The sequence below is a fragment of the Chinchilla lanigera genome, unplaced genomic scaffold (assembly GCF_000276665.1).
Source record: "Chinchilla lanigera isolate Chin_1 unplaced genomic scaffold, ChiLan1.0 scaffold00042, whole genome shotgun sequence".
In the NCBI taxonomy this organism is placed as follows: domain Eukaryota; kingdom Metazoa; phylum Chordata; class Mammalia; order Rodentia; family Chinchillidae; genus Chinchilla; species Chinchilla lanigera.
The window spans coordinates 429,789-456,837 of record NW_004955443.1 but is presented as its reverse complement, the minus strand read 5'-3'; the positions used below and the strand labels follow the sequence as shown (position 1 = coordinate 456,837).

At 41.4% G+C, this 27,049-nt stretch overlaps 1 protein-coding gene across 1 annotated transcript in view; it reads right to left on the bottom strand.

Annotated features, from left to right (window-relative positions):
* Tec (tec protein tyrosine kinase) overlaps nucleotides 1-27,049 on the bottom strand; it is a 134,352-nt gene that overhangs the window by 17,192 nt on the left and 90,111 nt on the right. Inside the window, exons 3-8 of the mRNA XM_005391885.2 lie at nucleotides 19,823-19,927; nucleotides 15,371-15,452; nucleotides 14,572-14,700; nucleotides 11,883-11,923; nucleotides 9,844-10,019; nucleotides 5,731-5,796 (exon numbers count right to left, since the gene is read on the bottom strand). Coding sequence (XP_005391942.1) covers nucleotides 5,731-5,796; nucleotides 9,844-10,019; nucleotides 11,883-11,923; nucleotides 14,572-14,700; nucleotides 15,371-15,452; nucleotides 19,823-19,927 — 599 coding nt within the window. The remainder of the gene's footprint in view (nucleotides 1-5,730; nucleotides 5,797-9,843; nucleotides 10,020-11,882; nucleotides 11,924-14,571; nucleotides 14,701-15,370; nucleotides 15,453-19,822; nucleotides 19,928-27,049) is intronic.

Genomic DNA, 27,049 nt, shown 5'->3' with positions numbered 1-27,049 from the left:
ATAAGTTATTTTTCACAGGTTATTTTAACATGTAGGACTAATAAGTTCATCAATAACAAATACAATAAATAAGAACAATGAAACACATCACTCATAATCACAATAGACAACAATATTTCGATGTATGTATTCCAGGCCTTTTTTAATTCATATTTTTATAAAAATAATATATCAATGTCCACATTCCTATTGTTTCATTAAAGTGAGATCAAACTCTACATGATACATCTTAACTTGAATTTTTCACATAATAGACATTTTTTCCAAATCAATATAGTTCTATGTATACTGGTGTGGATGTATCATAATTTATGCAAGCCATTTTTCATTATGTAACAAAAAATGTTTCTAATGCATCATTATTGTAATCATAGCAAGCATAGGTGTTATTTTACTGACTCAAACATGCAAGAAATGTCACTTTACAGTATCTTGAATTCAGCTTAAATGCAGATTTTATGTCAAGTCACTATGGTGGGTCTCCACTCAATTTAATGAAGGCCCCAAGTATGCAAGAGAAAAGGAGTGAAATTTAGGAGCAGACTGCCTAGTTCTTCCAGACTTGCTGCTTTCCTGCACCTCCAATCTCTTGTGGTCACCCAAGCAGCCACTCCCTCCCTCCTACCAGTTCCTCCCCTGCCCCAAGCCACACTCCACAGGTCCATGTCCTTTATAAACCACTGGGAAACCTCTCTCCTGGTGCTGCCCTCTCCCACCACATTCTCAGAGGGACTCCCCCTCTTGGTTTCCCTCTGTATAATCCCTTCAAGTGACCATAAACAATGGGCCAAAAGACTCTGGCTTTCAGTTTTGAATTTGTCTTGTCAGACGCTTTTTAACACATCCTGGGACTTCAAGTGTCAGGAAGCCAGCCAGAAGCCTGTGGGGCATTTGAGTTTTCCACCCTGTTTTAGCCTTTCATAAGAACCAGCACCTGCCTCTGGCCCAACAAACACTCTGAACAAGTGAACACAAAGGCTTCCCTGGTGGAGGAGGGCAAAATATAAAGACCAAAATACAAGAAAATACAAGATCTCTTTCTGTCTGGATTCTTTTTATAGCAGCTGAATATATATTACAAGTTAGTGTTATTAAGATATTTTATTTAGAATCTGAGATCATGAACCAGGCCTCAGAATTTTCATCATCTCATTCCTATGGATTCTACTTTATTAAATGAGACCAAATTCAACAAAACTGCAGTGCTGATCCATCAATTTCTGAATGCAATTGAGGAATACAATATATTAGGGGAATGAAATGAATTCTGGCCCTGAGCCTTCTCCATTGCTACAAGAAACACCTGTCAAAAAGTCACAAAAATAGTTAAATACTAGAACTATAAGAATGCATTCTAAACTAGTAGAATGTGAGATATGAGAAAATTTCTATTTACTTCCAACACAAGATCCAGTCTTGCATCTTCACAGGGAGAGTAAGCAGTGGAGGGGTAGACTCAGATTCAGGTGCAAGAAATCAGGAAAGCTAACATGCAGCCCTCATGGAGAAATTAGACATAAAAGATTCAAAGAAGGCAGTTCCTTCCTCATTTACTATACTCCATCTCCCAGGAAGGGATAAATAAAACAACAAGAAATAAAGAATTCACTGCACAGAGAGTAGACTCTATGGAATCCTGTTCCAAGAGGCCATTTGTATGGTGTTTTTAGATTCCCTGAAATGGATGTTTCCATCCTTGGGATGTGCTTAGTTTGGATCTGGAATATCTTCTAAAGGCCTATGTGTTAAAGGTGTGGTCCCCAGGCTGGCAGTACTAGGAGGTTGTGGAACCTTTTATGGTGGGGGGCCTTGTGTCATAGAGCCGTACCCTTAAAGGGGACTGTGGGATTTTGGCCACTTCCTGTTCTTGTCTTTGCTTTCTGGTCATGATGTAAGCAGTTTTTTCCTCCCATACAACTCCCACCATAATGTGCTGCTTGACACAGGCACAAAATGAGCCTAACAGGTCATCCACTAAAACCCCCAGAACCATGAATCAAAATAAATCTTTTTGAAAATTAATTGTATTAGGTATTTATTTGTAGTCATATAAAGCTGACTAAGACATGGTATAAACTCAGACTTTAAGGGTATGTTGAAGGAAGGACAGAGTAAAGAGGGAGGAATAAATAAACTGATGAGAATTTCCTACTGGCTCTTCATGGCTTTTCCCACAATACCTATCCCCACCATTACAGTTTGGATCTAGAATATTCCCCAGTGGCTCATGTGTTCCTAGCTCATGCTGCTATTAGGAAGTTGTGAAAACTTCATGAGGTGGGGCCTAGTTGGAGGAAGTATGTCACCAGGGCCATGTTCCTGAAGGGTATATTGGGACCTGAGGGCCTTCCTCTCTCTGCTTCATGGCTTTGCTTCACCATGCCCTCATCACAGGCCAGAAACAATGGAACCAGCCAACCATGTACCAATGCCTCTGAAACTGTGAGCCAAAATAAATCTTTCCTCCTATAAACTGATTTCCTCAGGTATTTTATCACAGCAACAGACAACTAACATACCTAGACAAGGAGAAAAATACCTGAATTCATCCTATCACAAAGTGGCACACACACAGGAGGACTATGAAGGAGCCTGTGTGACACGAGCAGACAGAGATGGCAGCCATACACCTCCTTCACAAACCTGACACAGAGACCTCATCAGACGTCAACACCTTTGCTGAAGGAGCGCTACCTCTGAAAATTATGTCTAAGACAGGTAGGTAATTTGTCAATCTATTCTCAGACATCAAAACTCTAACATCGGTTGTTTGAACTGGCTGGTCAACTGGACATTCCAGAGAAACAGAACTTCATGGCAGTATCTGGATAAAGGAGAAGAAGCAGCTTGGTGACACTCGGTCCTTCCTAAAAGGTCAAAGCCTGACCAGGTTTGTTGGGGAGGATACGTTTTCTTCATGAAAAGAAGACACGCAGATATAAAGGAAAAATGACCAACCAACTAGCTACTAACTTTTGTCTGTTCTTTACTTTTGGTGCTGTCTCCTATGCTGCCCATTCAAAGCCTTTAACCTTCTGCACTCTCTTCCTGCATCTTTCCATGGAGAACGCCGTCTTGATCATTCTAATGAATATAGTTTCTTTTCTGGCAGCAGTTGCTCTGATCTCCTCACCAAGTGTTCCCGGGTGTGGAGGCCAGAACTAGGTTACTAAGAGCCTTGGCAGCTGTGGGTCTGGCAGTCCTGGATCCAGTCCAGGGACAGATTGAGGCCTGGGATTCCCCATCAACCAATCTAAATGAACAGCAGAATGATTACTGCAATAGCTGACAGAAGGCTGTTTCCTAGCATGGGGACATGGAAGAGGTATTACAGGTTGAGTTACGGCCAAAATGAAACGAAGCAAAACTTATCATATAGCAGGAAAGCAGCAGAAAAGAGGAACTCTGCCTGCCCGCAACAAAGACACCTGTCCCCTGTCATCTGGCTGGGCATTGCACAACATCACGTGGAATCGCTGGCCCTGGCACACACACATAGAAGGGACTCCCATGCCAGAGACCACACACAGCAGAAGCAGAGTCACACAGAGGAGGAAATCCCCAAGAAGCAATTAAATTTCCAAATTAAGATATAACCAAAATGCTCATGGTCATGAATCATAAACTCTGGCACTGAAAATCCTTACTTGAAATCCCATGAGTCATAAGAGGAATTCTAATTAGATAAGGATTATCTGTTTTTTAAGCACTCTCCTCCCCAATTATCAGTTAGTTCTCCTCCTATCCCTTGGAGTCAGCTTCAAGTTTTCACCTTTCAGGATCTTCCCTATTTCTAAGGGTTTTAGCTTTTTTCCTATTGTTATGGCTGATACAGTGTGTCAACTTGGGGAGTCTACAGGTTTGGCTAAGTGACTCAGCAGGGAGCCAGGGTGCTTACTTTGTATACATCCTGAGCCTGTGCAAGAGGAGGGCATGGAGATTATGTGAGAGCTACGTGCCCCCTAGGTGGGGGTAGCCTGTTTACAATGTAACGGAGGGAACGAGGCTGCTTGCCGCCATTCCTCCCGTTTGCTCTGGCTGCTTTGCTGTTTTCTGCCTCCATGAACGTTTGCCCTCTGCCATGTGCCACTCTGCCTCAGCATCAGTCAGGTATGGACTGAAACCTCCACAGACTCTAAGCTAAATAAACCTTTCCTTCCTTAATTTTGGGCATCAGGTATTTTGTCCCAGCAACGACAGGTATTCTATTCCTGTTTTATTCAGATAGTCATGCCTCAATGACAAGGATACCTTCAAATTCCTTGTGAGGTAATTCCATCCTTGTGGGATCATCATGGAGTGTACATTCACAGACAGCTTGATGACTGCACACCTAGGCTGCGTGGCACATACAAGCTACAAGCTGTACAACATGTTACTAAGCTACAAGCCTGTACAACATGTTACTGTGCTGCACAATGTAGGCAACTGTAACACCGGTGTAATTATATGTATATCTAAAGCACATTTAAACCTAAAAAGGTACAGAAAATACTAGGTAACAGGAATTTTTCAGGTTGCTTACAATCTTATAGAATCACTATAAAATACAGAGTCTCTTTGGGCCAAAATGTCTTAAGCAGGGAAGGATTGTATATTGTTTATACTTCTACCTACTTCTAAAATCACTTTAAGGGCTGGTATCACTTAGTATTTAGTCCTTTTCTAGATATTAAGGTACACTGATGTTATCATAATGACTGGACAGAGGCAGTAGCCTCTTGTTTTTTTGTTTCGTCTTTAAAGAAGTACATGTCGCATTACTACGCCACCTGAGAACAGCCACAAAAGAGTGGTATGGATGAGTCATGCGTTAAAACCTGGCCAGACAGCGTCAGCAGACACAAGTGTCCACTGCTCTGGAAAGCGGTGTGACAGCACGCAGCAGAGTCTGAACAAGTCGTGCATGCAGCCTCTCACCAAGACGCAGATTTTAAGCAAGAAAAAGTTACCCCACTTATTTTTATATAGAAAAAATACTAAAAACAACCTAATACCTCACACATAAAGAAGATATATCAATTACTGTGCTATGTGCCTGGTTATACCCCTCAGGTCCAGCATAGCACCTCACACATGCTAAGAGTGCAATAAATACTTAATAAATGTGACTGAATGAAATACAAGGCAGCTATGAAAATAATGTCAAAGGATAATTAATGGCAAGAGGAAGTATGTACTCATAATATAACCTTACATCAGAAAAATGATATAAAACAGTATATGCAACAGGATTTTTTAAAAAAAATAACAAAAAGATTGAAAGGAAATATACTCATGTTGACAAAAGTCAACTCTGATTTATGAGTAATTTTTTTATTAGATTTTTTTCTAGTTTCAAAGTTTTAAAACAATAATCCTATGTTATTATTTTAGTTAGAAAAAGAAAACAATGAAATATTTTAAAAGACTACTCTGGAAAATGTTATTCCCATATTTTTAATGAATGAACAATGATTTGTATTTTAAAATCAGTTACACTGTGATTTATTTAAAATCAATTAGTTGTGAATGCTTATAGAACTCCACTCAAGTACCTTCAGGAAAAATGCATTATAGGAACGAATTCTCAGGTTTTTTTATCATATCAGACAACTGAATTAAGGATATGTTGGCACCACCTTCTATAAATAATGAAAAATATCTATTAATCTTCAAAATGCCTTTTGTATTTAGGAAAATGAAAGTATACTCCTGTTTTCCACACTCAAGAAATAAACACTTACTTACTCATATTGATCTAAGCTGTTTGATTTCTTTCCTGTTACATAATTACTTGGGATATATCCTTCAACCCTAGAAATAAGAGAAATATGCTTTAGGTAAACAGAAATTGCTGAGAGGTTATTTAAGAAAAAAAAGACTAATAATTTTCTGGATTAATTAAAACATATTGCTTAAAGCTTATAAAGAAAACTGACTGTCCCCTGGTAATTCAATATACTTATATCATCCAACCCTTTACAAAATACTTCCACATTTGATCTCACACAGGCAGACACTGTTGTACCCATTTTCTGGTGGGGAAACATGAAGGCACTTTTCCAAGGTCCCAAACCTCATCAGCCATAGGACCAGAACTTGAACTCTGAGTTGTGACCAGGCCTAATGCTCTTCCCAGTATTCCATGATGCTTCTCCAGAATTCACAATTTTCTAGGGTGTTTTAAAGAAACTACTGCTTCATTAAAGTGAAAGCATTGGATTAAAATGCTCCCTATTGATCCTGTAGAACAGTTTCACAAAAGGTAGTCTCCACTCTGTGCATTAATATCACGGAGCAGTAAAAAGGCAAATTCCTTAGCAAGGGCAAGGCTTTGAGTTCAATGCCCAGTACGAGGGAAAAAATAAAATAAAATAAAAAAGAAAAAAAGGCAAATTCTTTTTTTTTTTTTTTTGGTTTTTCTCCGGTACCGGGAACCGAACTCACGACCTTGCGCTTGCCTGCCGCTGAGCTAAATCCCCAGCCCCTAAAAGGCAAATTCTTGAATCATACTCCAAGAGATCCATATTAAGAACAATACAGGACCAAGGAATATTTAATTTTATCCCAGATGACTCTGAATGCATACTATAGTTTAAGAAGCACCCTGTTGGTAGAAGCCAAGATTTTCATTACAGAAAATAGACCCCTTGGTAAAATTAAAGATGAAGTAAAACTTTGTGATCTCAAAGTTGAATCTGAGCTATTAGTAAAAACTCACCAAACACGTGTGTGTATACACACACACACGTACGTGCATGTATGCAACCCTTCTGCACTGAGAAAAGCCTAAAAGCAATGACAATATAGCAGCAATTCAAAACCAAGCATCTCAACGATTGTCCCTAAACACTATTTGAGACAAAATGGAGCCAGCATTCCTTGGGAAAATGTCAAATTGCAAGTTTGACGAGGAAAATCACAAGATGAGTTGGAGCTATTTTTCTAATAAGAAAACACAAAAGTTAAAGACTAGTGGGATTCTCAAAGAAAGAAGCTTCCACTAATCCAAGAACAGACGATTCAAGCAGAAAGCATGAGAACTGCAATGGACTGACCTCACCCCATAACACTAAAAATATTGGTCCAGTCATCAACTCACGGCTCTGAAAACTGCTAAAAGGATCAAAAGGATCAAAAAAATTCTATCCTTTTTTTACTACATGAATTAAATAAACTGACTGATGATCCAACTCTTCAGAAAATAAATGAGCTAGAATTAACAACATTAGAAAATCACCCTTTGTAATCCCTAAGGGAACAATGTATCTCAGCAATAATCACCAATGGTGTTAAACTTCTTAGGGGAAACACAGATGAAGATGATGGCAGACGAAGGCTGACACCTAGACCATGCAGCGTCTCAGTCAGTTCACTAAGGGCAGCCAGAGATTACCCTCTAAAGTGATTAAGCCACTAGATCCAATCATCAGTTTTCAGAGACACCAGACACTGAGCTATGTTAAATGGTACAAAGGAAACAATCAGCCTAATTTAGATTATGGTTCATCTTATGGGGTAAATGAACTGGTTTCATTAATAAACCAAAAATGAGAAAAAGATGGCAACAATTATAGAATAAAAGAAATATAAGCAACGTATCAGCCAAAATACAATGTGTGGATTTTGTTTAGATCCTTTTTCAACAAAGCAACTGTAAGGTGCATATTAGAGATAATCAGGTGAAATGAATTTAATGATTAGTACCATCTTTAAACCTGGGCCACAAGGGTCCCTGTCCTGACCCACCCTTTGAAGAGCTCTGCTAAAGCCCGTATTCCCTCACTCTTCTAGAGTACCATCTGGGTAATTAGGATCTCAGAATTTCCCGCTCATTTCCAAGGCCTACATGCCCCTCTCCTCCGAGTCCGCTATGCTGGCCAGCCACATACAACTCCTTCCGCCGAGGTCCAGTGGCAGCCATGTTGTAAGGGGCTACAGCAAGCCATGTGGACAAAGCTGGAGTGTATGCGCTGGAAGAGGCCATGGCACACAAGAGAAATGCAGCCAGGGCAGGAGAGCAGTGCTGGGATCCAACTTTCTAACACAGAAACCTAAACTCAGGCCGGGGATATAGCTCAGTGGCATAAGCACTTTGCCTGGCAAGCCTGAGGTCATGAGTTTGATTCCCGGTACCAAAAAAAAAAAAAAAAAAGAAATCTAAACTCAAACCTTGCCTTTCTTGTCATTATGAAGCTACATTTGTCAAGTTGGAGGAGAAGTAACATTTTGCTTACCAGTTTGTCAGCCTGATTAATAGCTAAATACGTAAATACATGGTATATAGGCTATCACCTGCACCTTACTCCAGGCCTAAAAATGTTAAGGAAAAGTGTATAGATATTTGTGCAAATTATTGCTAAGTATGATCGTGACATGGCAAAGCTTTTTTTTTTTGTAAAGTTTTAAGAAGTTAAAATTAGAAGTCAAATGACATCATGACTTAAGTTTACTTTTAAATACTCTAGGAGAAAACTCAGGGAAGAATGACAAATCAAGACTAGTAAAATGTTGGAAATTTCTGAAGTCAAGTGACCAGAACTTCCATTATACTACTGTTATGGCTTATATTTATTTAGGTGTTCTCCCAAAGCTTCATCCTCTCATAGGTGGGGCTTTTGGGAAGTGGCTAGATCTAGGGTGTGTGAATGTGGATTAATGGTGTGATACTGGGATTAAGGATGTATTGATTAGTCCACTGATTGGCTTAGCATAGTTCTTGGTATGGATAATGAAAGTCCTACTCTGGGTGTGGGTAGCACCAATCAATAGGTTTACAGTCTGCAGGGACCATAAAGGGAGAGAGGGAAGGCAGGCTTGCTGCTTGGTGCCTGGTGCTTACTGCTGCCTTCTGCCTACCATGCCATGATCTATTTTTCCTCTGCGTTGCTCCTCTGCCGTGCTACCCTGCCTTCAAGCCAGCTGACTATGGACTGAAACCTCTACAAACTGTGAGATAAATAAACCTTTCCTCCCTTAACTTGTGGGAGGAAATACCCAGGTATTTTGTCCCAGCAATGAAAAAGTAACTAAGACACTATTATCTACTTTTGTCAGTGTTTAAAAATTTCTCTTACTGAAGTCTAAAATATATTCATTTCCTGTGTTTATTAGATCTACCCATATATTCACCCATAAGGTTGAAAGACTTGTCCTCCCCAATCCTAAATTATCTGGTATAAATACTGTTTGCTGTTTATCTTCATATATATATTAATATATAAAAAGCATACATTAATATATAATATATATTAATTATACATACATACAGAAATAAAAAAGAAATTTGAAGAGATCTATATAAATACACATACACACACATAGAAAGACAAGAATCTAAGATAAAAATATGATAAACTATTTCTTAGAAAAATCTAAGATTACTGAGTTGAGGATGTAGCTTAGTGGCAGAGTTCTCAACTAGCATGCACAAGGCCGTGGAATCCATTACCAGCAAAAAAGAAAAAGAAGGAAAGAAAGGAAGGAAGGAATTGAGGGAGAGGAAGAAAGGAGGAAGGGAAGAAAAAAGGAAGGGGAAAAAAGAAAAACCTAAGATCACTTACTGTAGGGGGAAGAAAATGTAAATAGTAAGTTTCTCCAAGGTTACAATAGTCAAACAGAGAATGGGTGAGAAAGAGACCAGTGTAACTTATAGAAAGTAGTCTTATAGAAAGAAGTGACTGATCAATTTACATTCAATGAAGAACTACTCAGAATACACTGTGAATTTTCTTGGTAATAAGGCGTGCTTTAACTTATGGCCAACTAAACTCATCTCATTATGTTAAGTTAAAGCTCACACTCACTCAGCACCTACTCCCATCCACCACTGCTCATCTCACATGGGCAGGCAGTACTTACCCATACTTATCCCTTGCCCTCCACCAATGAACATCATTCTTTTCCAATATGATATACTCCTGGCCTCTCTCTAATCTGAGATCATGTGCTTCTGTTGCTTGGAAATCATACATTGCTATGACTATTTCTTCACTGTTGTCCTCTTCTTCAGGAGGAATTGGTGGGGGAGGCCTTCGCTGAACAAAGAAGACATCTGAAAGTTTAGTCTTATATTCAAAACTTATAAATGAAGCAAAACATGAAATGATTCACACATAGAATAAGATAGAAACTTCAAGTCTAAGTCAACTAATATAATATGGTAAAATCACGGTCTGATAATGTTGATGCTACTAAACTTTTTTTTTTTGTTTGTTTTTCTCCGGTACCAGGAACCGAACTCACGACCTTGCGCTTGCCAGGCAGGCGCTTTGCCACTGAGCTAAATCCCCAGCCCCTAAACTTCTTAAGACTTTCAGAATATAGAAGATGGAGCTGGGTGTGGTGGCACACATTTGCAATCCCAGCACTTAGGAGGCTGAGGCAGGAGGATTGCCATAAGTTTCAGGACAGTTTGATCTATATAGTGAGTTCAAGGCCAGACTAAACTACAGAGTGAGACCCTGTCTAGAAGAAGAAAGAGGAGGAAGAGGAGGAGGAGGAGGAGGAAGAGAAGGAAAAGGAGGAGGAAAGAAAGGAGGAGGAGGAGAAAGAGGAGGAAGAGGGAAGAACTGGCTTTAAAGTTTTGCTCAGCGTAAGGGATGGTCTTCTGGGGAGATGCACAGGTAACAGGTGAGTAGACACTAGCAGGACTAAAGGTAGACACGCTACCAAAATGGCCTGAACACAGAAACAGTGCACAGAGATTTTGAGCTGGTCTCCTCGCACTCAAAGGAATCTGTACTTCTTTATGCCTACAAAGTGTAAGGCACATGCTTAGGATCTACATTTTTTTTTATTTATTCTTTTTAAAATTTTATTTATTTTTTTACACAGTCTCACTATTTAGCCCAGGCTGGCATGAACTGAGTGATTCCTTTCTCAGTTTCCCAAGTGCTGGGTTACAAGCATGCTGATGCTTCATGCCTAACTTCATTTAATCTTAAAATTGCTCCCATCAAATAGAGCATTACAATTTCCATTTCATAACTGAGACAATAATGATTTAAGTAACCCATCAAGATTTGCTCATATCAAATTCACATCAACTCACTGAGTCCAAAGTACATTTTTTTTTACCATGCCCCACTCCTCAAGGACATACCATTAAATGTTTTTAAAACATCCCTCATACTGTGGTTTCAAGAGTGAAATATGTCTTTAAGTCTCACACCTCTTATACAACTCTGTAAATTAAGCTATCTGCAAAATGTCAGAGGAAAACAGATCCCACAATAAAGTGGGAGAGTTGCTTGGGGGTAGAATATTGGCCTCAAATGCATGAAGGCTGGGGTTTGAGACCCAGCACTACAAAAATAAAAAGCAGAACATAATAAAATCTCACAATAATAAAATCCAATACAACTGATATTATTAAACACCAAGAACAATTCAAATAAGCTATAGTAGATGTGCTGCCAAGCTGGTCCCAGGGAAAAGCAGTATCACATGAAAGAACGCAATCTCACACAGTTGCTAAGGGTGTTCTGTATTAAACTGTAACATGCTGGTGTGATACCTGTACTAGTTCTGCAGATTAGGAGAAGTGGGGTAAAAGGCATATGGAGTATCTCTATATTATTTCTTTCAAATGCATGTGAATCTGTAGTAATCTCAAAACAAGAAGTTTGATTTTAAAAAGTGAAGGGAAACATCAGTGAGCAACTATTACTTTAGAAAATTATGTTTAAGGGGAAAAGAACACACATGACAAACCTAAGCTCTGGAGTCAGAGTGCAGTCTTAGCTGTGATATTTACTTTGAATTTAGGTAAAGTACTTAATCTCACTTAAAAATACATATATACACATACACATATATATTCAATAAACTTTAAAACCTTCTGAAATGTAAAGACAAAGACTTAAAGACACAACTTCCAAAAGAGAGAGCCCACATACCTTCTTTATTTCTGGTGCCGGAGGCAGTGCCTTTCTTATACCTGAAAATGCCAACGATAAACGCAGGTCAAAATGCTGCCTGCCAATCATCGGTAAGGAACAGTGAGAATGAACACACAAACAAGGGTCCCACTCTGCCAGGTGCAGAGTGGTGCAGAGTGCAACTGCGTTGTGTCCCCACTACTGCATAAACATCTGGCTCTCAACAATGCTTGCTGAACCAAAAACTGAGCTGAGTTACAGCGGTGTCCCCTATTTGCCTGGGATTTACTTTCCACACTTTTCATGACTCCCAGTCAATCACAGGATGAAAACATTAACTGGAAACTTCTAGAAATAAACAATTAGTAGTTTTAAAATGCACTGTTTGGAGGGGCACGATAAATCTCACACTGGAGGGATTGGTCCCTCTGGGACGTCAATCATCCCTTTGTCCACAGTACACACCCTACCCACTCCATTAGCCCCACTCAGTTATCAGACTGCCTGCTAGTACCTCGGTGTGCTTGTGTCCAACTAACCCTTATTTTACTTAGTAATAGCTTCAATGTGCAAGAAGAGTGATGCCAGAAACTCAGACATCCCAAAGGGAAGCCGGGATGCTTCCCTTAAGTGAACGGGTGAAAGAAACTTCTCGACTTAATGGGAAGGAAAAAAATGTATGCTCAGGTTCCTAAGACCCACACTACAGTAAGATACACAGTGTGACTGAAATATATGGTGAGAAAAGAATTTATTACAGTAAAAGAACCTTGTCACTGATCCCCCCAAAATACCCCTTTCATGCTAAACACACTTATTCCATTATTCTTGCCACTTTCTGAAGCAGTTCTGGAAGTCCTTTCATGAGTGTCTGTAGTTGTACTGTTGTGGCTGCCTCGATATTCTCAACTGATTCAAATGTTTACCTTTCATGGTCATTTTGTCTTTAAAGAAAAGCCAGAATTTGCACCACGCAGTAGGTAAGGTGCATGAAAACACAGTGTAGTGCTGTATTTGACAGAATTTTCCATATACATTTGAATGGGCTCAGGACATTGAGACAGCCATGCAAAAATATTCACTAAAGAAGACTTCCGGAACTGCTTCCAAAAGTGGCAAAAACAATGAGACAAATGTGTTTGTAGTGAGGGGGAGTATTTTGAACGAGATTAATGGTAATGTGTCATTTATTGTAAGAAGAGTTTTTTATATTTAAACATTCACCATATTTTATCATGTCTCATATATGTAGACAGAGATCACATTCACAGAACTTTTATTAAAGTATATTATTGTAATTGTTTCATTTTATTATTAGTTATTAATGATAATACTTTACTGTGCCAAATTTATAAATTAAACTTTATCACAAGTATGTATAGAAAAAACCAGCACATACAGGATTCAGTGCTATCTGTGATTTCAAGCTTTCACAGGGGACACTGGAAGGTCTTTCTGCGGGTAAGGGAGGACTTCTGTACTGACAACACTGAAAAATTAATAAACTCTGCAAGTCTGTCCCTTCTCCTCCACAGTTTATAGGTCTACAGTTGTGGCCTGTACATAACAACCCAGCTAAGTGGACATGGCATGAAGCTCTCATCAAAGGGCTCTGTGTCTAAATGGGACGTGCCATTTTTAGATCTGGTCGCTAAAAGTACCTCCTGTGTGCATCCTGGACCCTGTTCCCCCTTTCTGCTTCTAGGAAGAAAAAGACTGGAGCTGCAGCAATCCCAGGAACTACCTACCTGTGATAATTACATGAAACTGAAATACATTTCTAGTTTAAGTCGCTGTAACTTTTCGGTTTCTTTTTATAGTGGGTTAGAGTATACATTACCTAATATCAAACTTTAAGAAATTGAAACACGAAATAATAACAACCTTGGAAACTTAGACCTTTCTCTTTAATGTGATAAATTAATGTCAGGACATTCCAGGAAAATCAGGATGGAAAGACTTACAGAATCAGGGCTGGCTTCCTGCACAAGGGGTACTCCTGCCAAACAGCCATTCTGCTCACACCCAGAAGCTGACTGGTTCAGACTGACACAGCATAATGCTCAACGCCAGCAAGAAAAGAAAGTACAAGAAACGCACCACTCTGTAGCACTTTTGTGCTTCTGTGTATTTTTAACTATGGGCCTCTCACTTCCAGAACTTTTAAGTGTCTGATGTATCAAAATTAACCCTAGACATTTTCTTTTTTTACTCTGGACATTTTTATTCATCTGAACATTTACATAAAAGTATCATTATGACAGTCTAATGCTCTGACAGATGGTGAAGACACAACCAAATCCATACCCATTAAGCCCAATTAAAACAAAAATGGTTCCACTCAGACTGCAGATGCACTGCTACATAAGATTTGCAGCTACAATCTAGGTTTACAGTATTTGCTGACAAATATACATTTTAAAGGAGAGTTGCTGATAGTACCAAATTAAGTTTATTCTTTTAATAGATACTTTTTTAACAGGCTCCCTTGTTGTAATGAAAGTTCTCCCCAAAGAAACCTTCTGATTCCATGAGAGGGTCCCAGTGTTAACCAAATATGATTATTCTTATAAAGCATGCCTAGTCTATATTTACACTTTTCAAGAAAGTATGTTGTACCTAAATCAAAACCCTATCACTTTCTCATCATATGAATAATATGTTCATTCTGAATGCAATATAATTAGAAAATTAAATAATTACTTACTACTCTCAAAAAGATTGTATTTTTCACATCCAGGTGCAAGTTTTTCAGTTTGTCTGCAACACTGATAACTTCCATCTGCCCAGAATTTAGGATGATATTTAATCATAATATTATTGTTGTTCTTTATTTCTGCAATTCACAAGCATACTGATGATTAGCAGGGAAGAAAAAAAAAAAAAAAAACAGACTACAGCATGTTTGGTAGGCAATACCGCCAATCATTACTTCTTCCTCAGATACCACATTTTTTCCATAAGAACACCCTCATAATGTCAAGTGAGAACATTCAGAAGAGCCAGATGGTTTTCTTTCACTTTTTTTTTTCAGTGAGACACCTTGTCAGCTGAAGTGACTGCTGCGACACCATAATGAATAAATGCAAAAGTCAGCTCACAACCATTTCTTTCCCCAGGAGAAGCAGCGAGGATTGTGCAGGACAAATCACCCAATTAAACACTTCATGAATATATCCCAAGGATGACTACATGGGCAATTTCTTAGAAAATACCGTTCTCACAAATCCTATTATCATAAAAGGTGCTTTACCACCTCCAAACACATTAAATGGCAGCATGCTTTTCTTACAAACTATATACCACTAGAAAAAAATCAGATTTTAAAAACGGAAGTTAGCTTCAATATGTTGTATCACCATAATCAACTGTCCTTGGAGAGGTATTTATTTAGATTTACAGATTAAAAATGCAAGTGATACACTGGCTATAATTCTGTTTTCGTGGTGATGATATCCTATTCCTAAAATTGTGTGCAGATTAATATTTCACTACATGAATTTTACCTTCTTTTAATTTCTTCACCCAGCGGTCCCTGCTTTGTGCACTAGGTGCGAAAATGTAAAGTGTGTTAGCATCGTGAACCACCTAGAATAAAACAGAAGATAAAAATCGGTGACAAACGCTTCTGCCTGCACTGGAGCCCTTCATACAAAGGTACCAATAATGGATTTTCGACCTACTGTATAAAAGTCAGTTACTTCAGATGCAAATAACCTACATTCCTTTCTTACAATAGCACATCTGTTTCTTTGTCTCTATAACAAGCAGGACACACATTTGCAAAAGACTGTTTTTAGAGAACAAAAAAGAAGTCAAGGTATTTTATTAATCTGTTTTTCTTTCCATCTAATTAACTGAAGTTCCTTAGATAAACTTGGTGCAACAGGGATTATTCTGTTCCAATATTGTGTAAAATATTTTAGACAAGTGGACTGTTCTTTCAAGATCATGCTTTTCTTCCCTTTGCCGCCGTCAGTAACTGCAACAGCTAGCTTTATTAAGCACTGACTGTCCTAGCTCTGGGTTTTGTGTTTTATAGTAACTAATTTTATTAATCTCTCTACCACCAAGGTATTAGTGTCTCTACTTCACAGATGAGGAAATGAAGGCCTGCCCGCAGGTGCTCCACTCCTGTGTGACTCTGGGAGCAACACTCACGCAGCAGGCACTGCAAATGGCGTCCCCTAATGTTGTGTCACCTAACTGCCCATTATCATGAAGCCAGTAATGCACAAGGCCAGGCTTCAGACTCCAGAGCACAAGTGTTTAACCAGGGTGCTACTTTAAGAGAAAGCCCCTGTTCGGAAATTAGACTCATGTTTACATTTTTAATATTGATAAAATAAGCCTGAGAAATTAACACAGGGATTTTGTCACTGGGCAGACACCTTACCCCTGGTGGTCAGTCACAAAGCAGACACGCTTTGCCTAAAAAGTAGTACATGCCTATAACTCTGCCTGCACCATAGCAATACCCATCACTGAGCTGAAAAACAAACTTGTTACATTGATAAACGGCTGTTCCTGACCCTGTTCAGTAGGTAATTCCTTCTCATTCATTTTAGTGAAATGAATGCACTCTAGCAGCCCTGTGACCATCATAAAACAAATAATGCTAGGCACCATCCAGCACTTTGCTGCCACTATCTACAACATAAAAAGTGAATCAAACATGAATGTCTCGGGATACCTTAGTACCATACAGAATCTGAGAAATGGTATCAGCGAGGTAAAATGCTAATGGAGACGTGGGAGACAATGTGTCCATATTTGCTACATGCTTTTCAAATCTTACCTAAGTTTGTCCATGCAACCACAATCATGTCAAAAAAAAAAAAAAAAAAAAAAAAAAACCACACACACACCATGAAAATTCTGAATTGACATTGATGTACCTGGAAAGGCTAAAACTCTGGATCTTCCAGAAATCTGCCATGCATTGCAAAAATAATTTGTTTCATTATAATAACTTGCTGACTCCTTGCATTGGGCTAAGCACTTCACATAGGCTGCCTTTTTTTTTTTATCTGTGTAGCAGCTCAGGTCTTTAGTGGTGCAGTAAAACTAGCTTAATCTATTGTCTTGCTAAAGTGGAGTACCTGTATCTCTGTAAGATACCACAATGGGCATGGACAGGATGGTGAGATATTCCGAGGGAGCATCCTCCCTTCTGCAAGCCCCAGATCACTCTAGGAGGGCCATCCTTCCTAGCGCCCACAAGGACAGCTCCATGGGGCAGTGGAGTAAAGGGAGTCTTCCAGTGAGAGTAGCAGAGGCTGTTGGAAAGGAGAGCTGGACAAACTTCCCTTGCTGAAGTGCACAAGCCACTTTACCAGGGAGGAAAAACTCTTAGTAACCCCACTAACTCAGCAGTTGTCCTCCTTATTTATATCTTCATTCACCTGTTCATTTATCCGATAGACTTAGCAGGTGTAGGATAGCAGAAATGGAGCTGGGTTTAAAACCCCGAAAGGCACACCATCTCCTGGGTTTAGAGACTGGAAATCTCTAAATCTCAGCTGCCACCAGCAATGACTCGTCCAAGGAAGCGCGAACGAGGCATCCTACTCAGCAGCTGGTTCCCTGTTTTCTCCTCCCTTATATTCTATTTTTGCAGCTCAAATTCACCTTTTCTTGATTAACTTTCATAATTTCTTTATCTGTTTTTAGGTTTAATCACCTCAACAACTTTAAGTAGTTCAAGGATGGAGTGCTTTCTTTTCTCCTGTTTATCATCAACATTAAAGCTAACCTAAAATTTGCAGAGTAGATCTCTTTCACTTGGAAACAGCTGAACCTGGAATCATGAAAACCATAGCTTCCCCACAACTGCCTGCAACCCTCTGAAATGTCCCAGAGCCATCAGAAGTGTGGCAGGAGTCTGTACTAAACAGCAAACAACAATACACACACAGGCAGACAGACACATGCATACACACACAGACATATGCACACACACAGACACACACACTCAGATGCGTGCAGGCCTGCACTGTAAATGTACTCAACACCTTCAGCTGAGATTAAGCTGGCCTCACTTCCAGGTCTGGGTGGTAGGTACAATGTTGATGACTAAGGCAGTAAAAGAAGCAGCAATAATGGAGTAATACAGCAATAAATGCCTTGCTCTTACTATATGCCTCAGCTAGTCACCTCAGTTAATCTCCACAGCAACTCAACCAGGTGGACACTGTCATACTGTTTCCCTTTTCTGGCACAGGAAGCAGACACAGACAGGTTGCGTGACTGTCTTAGTTACTTTTGTCTCGCTGCTGAGACAAAGTACCTGACGCCCAAAATTAAGGAAGGAAAGGTTTATTTAGCTTACAGTCTGTGGAGGTTTCAGTCCATACTTGGCTGGCTCCGAGACAGAGTGGCACATGGCAGAGAGCAAACGTTCATGCAGGCAGAAAACAGCAAAGCAGCCAGAGCAAAAGGGAGGAATGGCGGCAAGCAGCTTCTTTCCCTGCCCTTACTTTGTAAGCAGGCTACCCCCACCCAGGGGGCGTGCAGCTCTCACATAATCTCCATGCCCTCCTCTTCCACAGGCTCAGGATGTATACAAAGTAAGCACCCTGGCTCCCTGCTGAGTCACTTAGCCAAACCTCTAGACTCCCCAAGTTGACACACTGTATCAGCCACAACTGACTCACAGAAGGTCACAGAGGCAGTAATGACAAATCTTGCCACAGTATGGGCTCTGAGTTGCCTCCTTATGCACTTTACTATCCCTGCTCACTACCCAGAGAAATGGCAGATATACAAGGAGGATGGGAAAAGGAATTCAAATGTAGTCCTTCCTCCTGTAGTGTTGTCACCATGGTGGAAATCCGGTTTAAATCTTGATAGATGCAGTCTAACCTTTCAAGTTTAGAAATTCATTGCTCCCCAGGGATCTGACCTTCCAAACTGGTAAATGCTTACTGTGAAAGTGACTTATAGTTTCTCAGTAACAATTAAAAACCAAAACTCCACTACAATACTTGGAAAGAGATTTTCCCGGCTCACCTTCTCCTCCCACTTCAGGGTGGGACCACAGCCATGAGTAAAAGTGGACTTTCATGTCCGCTTGTGATGTGCATTGCTTAAAAGAAAGCAAAAAATGCTTTCCACCAGAGAGGGGGTGCTGAGGAGCCAGAGGCGGCCTCGTGGTGCCTCTGATGAGCTCAGAATGTCAGGGTCCAACCCCACACTCCTGAGTGCCCAGGGTGCTGCGCACCAAGGGCCTGGTATGAACGTGGAACGGCCCTGCGCACTGCACCGTCCTTCTCGGGAGTGACACCAGGGAGATGTGTGCGTGCCCTTGGCTGACCTTTCATTCACAAAGCTGCTCTGGGTGAGTCATTCCTGTGTGTGAGCCTCAATCTTCTCTGGCATAAGTGAGAATAATATGACATTTACCTATTCATACCATCTGTGGACAGGATCATTGTAAGGGAAAATGAAATAACATGATCATACTTTTAAAAGGATGCTCAAATTCACAGAGATAGCACTTCATTCAGTCTCAGCCCCCACTCCTTATTCTAAGCATTCTGATAAATCTGAACAGGAGCAGATAAAAGCTAGGCTTCTAGACTCCAGATCACTGGTAGACTCTGACAACCAAAATAAGGATAAGATAATGTTTCACTGAAGGCGTATGTAGTTCATGAAGAAAAGCAATTTTTTTTTTTGGTCTTTTTGAGGTAGGATCTCCCTATGCAGGTCAGGCTAGCCTTGAGCTCACTTTGTAGCCCAGGCTGGCCTCGAACTCCCAATGATCCTCCTGCCTCAGCATCCTGAGTGCTGGGATTACAGGTGTGAGCCACCGCACCCGGCTTCAAGAGAAGCAGTTATTAAAGCAACTAATTAACCTAAAAATCAACCACCAAACCAATGACAGGAAACTAATGTCAAATAGGACATATGACCAAAAGCCCAGCATCACATTTTTGTAAAATGCATCAGCTCACCTGAAAGGGATATTTATTTTGACAGGGAATGACACCATCATCATTCTTCACTATTTCCACACACTTGATTCGGGAAATATCAATAAACCCCTTTCTGTACTTTTTCTGTGAAAAAAAAAAAAAAAAAAGAGGAGATACATTACAATTGGAAAACATAAATGAGAAGTGTTTCTAATGGTGATATTTGCTAATGAAATTACTAATTCAAAATATTACCATTTTGTAATTACCTAAATTATGTCTTCCTTTACTGAAATGGATCAAAACGCTGACATTGTGATGATTATAACCAAAAAATATCAAGTTCTTTAATCTCTAAAGATGAAATTGTTCTGTTTTTGCCTGAAACACAGCTCTAGAACAGAGGCATGGATTCCTTTTCACTGTTGCCTTCCCTTTTCAGGCACACATGTTCAATTTCTTCAAGTTCTTGATAACAGTGCTCAAAAAGAAAGCCATACAAAACTCCATTATTCAATCACAGACCCAAGCTCCTCCTCTGTGCAGGTCCCTGCAGGAGACGCAGCGCAGGATTCAGAGTGAGGCGAGGTGGGCTCAGGTGTTCACACAGCGCTCATTCGGAGTCCACCTCTCCTCCCCATGGCCCGCTCTCCCTGCTCACTGCAGATCTTCCAGCAACAATTAACTAACAGCATGTCAAGACCTGCCTCCCAAAACCATCCACACCCTGGAACTTACAGTAGAGTGAAACCCGAAAGAATACAAAGCAGTTGTGCAAGGATAACTTGACCGAATGAAACCATTAGAAAGTATGACAAATACGCCCTGGAAAACTTTTTTTATAATTGCTGAATAATATTAACATGCATTCCATGCAAAAAGTTGTGTAAAAACCAAGGCTATTTTTTTTTGGTGGGTATTTACCTGGTAAATAACAGAAGGAAAATGAGGCAAATGAAGAACATCGTTGTAATGGGAATGACCAGCCATACGCTGGCCTTAGTCATCCAAAACTTTCACCTAATGCTCTGAATCTTGCTCCGGCCACCAACTTTGAGCTCCCCACCCTACTGCCCGGAACTTGCCCTGCATCCTCAGTCACCACAAGATTTTCACACTTGCCCCAATCTTGGTTGTCAGCAGCTCCCTGTGACCAGGCTACCCTGACTTCAGTGCACCAGAGCATTCTCATTCATACTATTTCTGTCTCTCTGTGTGTCCTCTGTCTCTGACACACACGCGTGCACACGTGTGCACACGAATCCCACAGTCTCTTGGCATTCCTCTCTGTCCCCTGTTCTGTCCATAACTTTACACTTTTCCCTGGTCCCTTCATACCTGGCTGCCGGATACCTGTCCTCTCCACGCCATCTAGGCCCTCAGTGCTGCTCTTCACTCCTCCTTGACCTCTTGTGGGGAGAACTTGGTAGCCTCTGTGGAGACCACCAGCCCTGTCAGAACTGCAGACCGTCTCCACTCCCCTCGCCTCAGTGCACAGCCTCGCTCACTGCTTTACAGAAAGGACAGAGCAGCCCTTGTGAGGGACACCCCTAACGTTCTACTGCAGTTCAAGCACTCTCTAAAATCTTAGCGTTTTGCTGCTAAGGAAGGGTCAAATGGACATAAGAGTGTCTGGTAGCTGGCATTTAGCATCTGCATTTCACTCTGCTGACGCGATACCCTTATGAAGTAGGCACTATTCCCCTCATTTCACAGATGAGGAGACTGCAGCCCATACTCATTAAACACATTACCTAAGGACCTTGTTTAAGCCCAGAACCCACCAGGCTCTGGGATGCCCCAGCTGCATGGGATGAAAGGATTCACGGAGCCGAGTCCCAGAGGAGCAACACAGCGTCCAAGCATGGAGAGAGCCTCAGCCAGGACAGGGAGACAGGATCTTCCCAATAGGTCCGTTCCAAGGACTTCCTTCTCCTGTCTATAGATCCATCAGGCCTCTCTTTCAAAACCACAAAACCCTTCTTCTGATGTATGACTGCCCTAAGGCTCCTCTTCCTGAGGAGGGATGGGAGAGACAGAAATCCCTGGAGAGTGGACAGAACAACATATTCCACTGTGACCTCAGTTCCCTCACTTGTAAAATGGAAAAACAATAGCATCTATGCCATAGGTGTGTTAGGAGAATTAAGTGAACTACTACTGCCAAGCGCTTAAAAGACTGTCTGACCCATAGTACAACACTTGCAAGTATTTGCTAAGTAAAAAGCATAAAAAAAGGCCAGGGATACAGCTCAGCAGCATGGTGCCTGCCTAGCAAGCATGAGGTCCTGAGTTCAATTCCTAGGTCCAAGGAAAAAAAAAAGCCATAAACAAATAAACAAAATACCTGTGTAGCTGAAGCACAATGAATGTGAGACAGAATGGAAGGGTGAGCACACGGCCCAGCTCACAAGGAACCTGCTGCATGGTTCCAGGTTGTGGACACATGGGTAACCCAACCTGCTCCTGGGCCTGCACTAGCTAATGGGCAAAAGAAACCTCCAGGGCAGCAACCTCCTATGAAGTCATCCATGGTCACTGTAAAAACCTTGGAAAACATTAATAGCACAAGGAAGAATAAATGACCCCAAGTCTCCCGCCCTGAAAAAAATCCCTGTCAAGACCATGGAGTTTATCAAGGCATTGCTCTCTGGGGGCATTCATCACCTGCCAGCTCACTGGGAGCAGAAGGCTGGGGTTTGTTCCCAAAATGTTCATCTCTACCGTTACTAAAAGCAGATGTCAGATGTGGATCAATCTACACAGAAAAATCCAGGATAATTACGATATTGGGTTGGCTTATGCACCCTAAACTCATGCTTCACGACACATTATCTACTCAACTACTAGTGGGACTTTGTTATCAAATATCATCCTATAAAATGAGCAAAGATTCAAGCTGAAGTTGTGCATCACTTTATTTATTCTACCAGCAAATAACGATTGGGTATCAACCAGGCGCCAAGCATAGCGCCAAGTGCTGGAGTCTCTAAGTTAAGGGATCAAGGGTCTCAACAAGAAGATTTCACAGTAATATGGTAGGTAGAAGGGGAGCAAGGGATGATTCATGATAAAGCAATGTGCTTTCACGGCATGGCATGCAGTGGGACAGTGGTGGGGCAGGGGAAGCGGGGAGTTTCAGGAAGGAAGTGATACTTTGATATGGTTTTTCAAAGGATAAGTAGGAGTTTTCCTGCAGAGAAAGCAAAGAGGGTTCTGGGCTGCAAAAACAAAAGGGGCACTGACTATTTAGGGAACTGAACTGAAAGAAACCCACTGTCGCTGAAATGTAGGGTGGCCTGAGGGAAGTACAGGAAAAAATCCAATGAGGTTGTTTAGGAAGATATTTCTGTGCCAGCGTTAGGAGTGTGGATTTACCCTCAGCGGTTTTAAGGGAGAATGAGAATGCTACGTTGAGGCGTAACTGTGGAAAGATAACTATCGACATCAGTGTATGAGGAGTGAGGGGGTAAGGGGGCCAGCTAGGAGCCTGCTATACTTCTGCTGAGGGTGCCACAGTTCTGAGCCAAGTCAATGGCAGCAGATAGAGGAAGGAAAGCGGAGACTGCAGAGAACTTAAAAACCCAGCCACAAACTTTACAGTACTCAGATATGGTGATGTGAGAGGGAGGAGGTGGGCAGGCTCAGCACTTTTGAGACTGAGCAACTGGCAGACACTGATACGGCCAACTACGGGAGAGAGAGCACCAAATGGGGGGTCCTGCGGGACTAAGGGACAACCAGCTGGAAATGTCTGGAGGGAGCTGAAATGTGCGGCTGGGAGTCAGAAATGCTCGGCGCCTTCACAGATAGACTGTGCTTTTCACCATGCACATACAGTATTTCCTCGCTGTAGCCTCAGCTCAGGGTAACCCCGGGAGGTGAGGCAGTGCTAAGAAAGAGAGGAAATGGTAAGGGGTTTACCAGGCAGCCCAGAGGTAAGGAGTGAAGTGCTCTTTGCGCATCTAACCCATGCAGCTCCTCCCACAGCCAAGCTGCACTGGGGCCTGCCAGTCTTCCAAAGCCATTCCAGAGGGGTCTCTAGGAGCAAGGCTAGGTGCTTCGGGGATGCCTTCTGAGCAGTCACTACTGGAAGGAACACAGTTTTTTCTCCATCTAGACTACTCTGTAGAGTTATTTCAATAACAAAATTAATTTGTGAGTACTGAGATATGATACACGGTACTGTGAATACTGTGGCCCAGGAACTGATGCCTGAGCTCATTCTTTCTTACGTAAATTTTCCTCCTGCTCTACTGTTTTGGCCCTCTTCACCCTGCCAACGAGAGCTGAGAGCTCCCCATACTGATCCTTCAAGCTAAGAAGACTTCTTTCGGGAGGCTGAGGCAGGAGGCTTGCTGCAAATTCGAGGTCAGCCTGGGCTATATAGTTAGTTCAAGGATAGCCTGAACTGTCCAGCAAGACCCTGTCTGAAGAAACCAAAAAAAAAAAGAAGACTCCTTGACACTCAGTAGATATTAATTGAAAAGTGAGCTGTGCTGCTAGTATGCTTTGCAAAGATAAGCAACGACCATTTTACAACCAGCATAAGTGAGAAAATTAAACATAGGGATAAAATATAACTTGCTTAAAACTACACAGCTACTGAATATTGAACTGGAGTTAGATGTAAGGGATCCTATCTCCCTAGACAGTCTTACAAGATATACTGGTTTCCTTTAATTTCCAAATACTTGGTATTTTAATAATACCAATATCATTCCTAAATTGAAGAAATTTAGTTTTTAAAAGCCTACACAAAGCCAGGTGTGGTGGTACATGTGGGTAATCCCAACACTGGGAGGCTGCGGCAGGAGGATCACAAGTTCAAGCCCACCCTGGGCAACTTAGTGATTTAGTGAGACTCTGTCTCAAAATAGAAAATAAATGTCTGAAAATGTAGCTCACTGTAAAAAGCCTGCGTTCAAACCTCAGCAATGAGAAAAACAATGTATACGAACAATCAGCTAGTCCCGGGTGAATATGAAAAGCCAGTCATTTATCTTTAGGACACCGTTCTGCCTTCTTCTCTAGGCATCCCGAGTTTCCATTGTGCATGATGCCTGACTACCAGAACGTCAATCTAATATCCCAGCTGATTCCTCGCTTTTCCCATATCACAAGTTTATTCCTACTGTTGCAACTCCCGGTGTCCCCCCACACACACACACACACACACACACACACGCACACGCACACGCACACACACACACTAATTCTCCTGGAGGAATCACCTCTGCCCTGCAGTAGGCCCTCAGGCAGACAGCAGAGCTTTGGAAGCGAGCTCTTCCTGATTGCACTTCCTAATTCCACCATCTGCTTTGTCGCTTAAATGCCACAGGGCTCAGCACAATCTCTGCCTCTTCTGTGTCCCAGTCCCTTTCTCTACAGAAAGAGACACAGGGCTATGCCCTCTGCCAAGCTTCCCACGGCACTACAGAGGATGCGCACAGGTGCTCACACATTGTCTAGCAAGTGGGGCTCAGCGATGGTTGATTCTATGTGCAAACTTGACTGCACCAAAGGACACCCGCATGGCTGATAAAACATTTCAAGGTGTCTCTGAGGGAGTTTCCTAAAGAGCTCGGTATTTTGATCAGGAAAAGGAGTAAATAAGATCCACACGCAGGCATCATCAAACCCACCGAGGATCCACGCAGAATAAAAGAGGCAAAGATTCTCTATTTTCTCTCCTTTTTTTGGTACAGGAATTGAACTCGGGACCTTGCACTTGCCAGGCAGGGCTCTCTATTCTCGAGTTGGGACAGCCATCTAGTTCTGTCTCTGGATGTCAGCGCTCCTGGCTCTTAGCCTTTCTGGCTCTCAGTCCTTTTGTGAGGATGGCAGCTTTGCCCCACCCCCACCTCAGTCTCCAGCCAGACTCCAAGGGCTTCCTTGTTCTCAGGCACTGAAAGAATGGACTGAATTACGTCCTTGGCTTTTCCCACGTGTCCAGATTTTAGACAGTAGACTGTGGGACTTCTCAGCCTCTATAGTCGTATGAGCCCCTTCCCCTAATAAATTTCCTCATCCAAGTACACAGAAACATGTACATGCACCCATGGATGTGTGTGTGTCTCATTAGTTGTATTTCTCTGCAAAGCCCTGACTCACTGCCATTATTTTCCCAGTAACCCTGGGCAGTTGTTAGGAAACTGAGTATCTGACAGATTATGTGACTGTTACCCTAAAACACCAAATCAAAATTAAACTAAAAATCTCCCAAAAACACCAAAGCTTTTACCTGTCTGCAAGCTTCTCAACTCAAATATTCATGCATTCTTGCTACAGAAATTATGTCCAAAGTCAACAATTACAGAGCACTCACTATAAGTCAGCCAGTAGGTTTATCTTTTAGGTGGATAAACTCAATTCATCTCATAACTTTATAACAGGAGGAGCCCTGGCACCCTATTTTACAGAGGAATACATCAAGACTTGGAGAATATATATATATTTGGTGGGAGCATACCAGGAATCAAACTCAGGACCTTGCGCTTGCTAGGCAGGCGCTTGTACTGCTGAGCTACATCCCCGGCCCTCGGAGAATATATTTAACCTTCCCAAAGTCACACAATAGTAAAGCACTTGAACTCCGCTGAATTCCACTCGTGAACTCTTAAGTGCCACATATACTTAAGTATCTTGATACCACTTAACTATGCACAAATGCAAACTCAGTGGATATGCTGACAGTTCCTACACAAATGAAACCAAAGCAAGTTCACTGATGGTATATAAAAACAAACGATGCCACAAACAAGATGAAATGGACAGCACTGCCTGGATGTAGCAAATGGCTGTGTGGTGGAATACAGTCGCTCCCTAAGCAGCGCCTCTGGTGTCCACACACTGCAGACCGCGCGGTACGACACTCCTCGGTGCCCATGCTCTACCCCAGCTCTGGCGACTCTCTGGGACACACACTGTGTCCTACCATCAGGCGCTCTCAGCATGACGGCAGCAGCTCACATCCACTCGGCCTCTGCTCTTCCTCACCACCCCGTGACAGAGAAATCAGACCACAAACAAAAAACTAAAGATACAGCACTGTGTTTGGTGACATGAGACCATCTGGAGATGCCAAAAAAAAAAAAAATGTTATGTGTGTGTGCAAATATAACATTGAGGGAATAAAATACTGTCATAAAATGATACAAAGTATTGCCATAATTGTCTTAAAATAAGAAGGCAAAATTTTAAATTCCTAAAAATTGTAGTCTCCATTGAGGTTATTTTTTTTTTTTTTTTTTTTTTTTTTTTTTT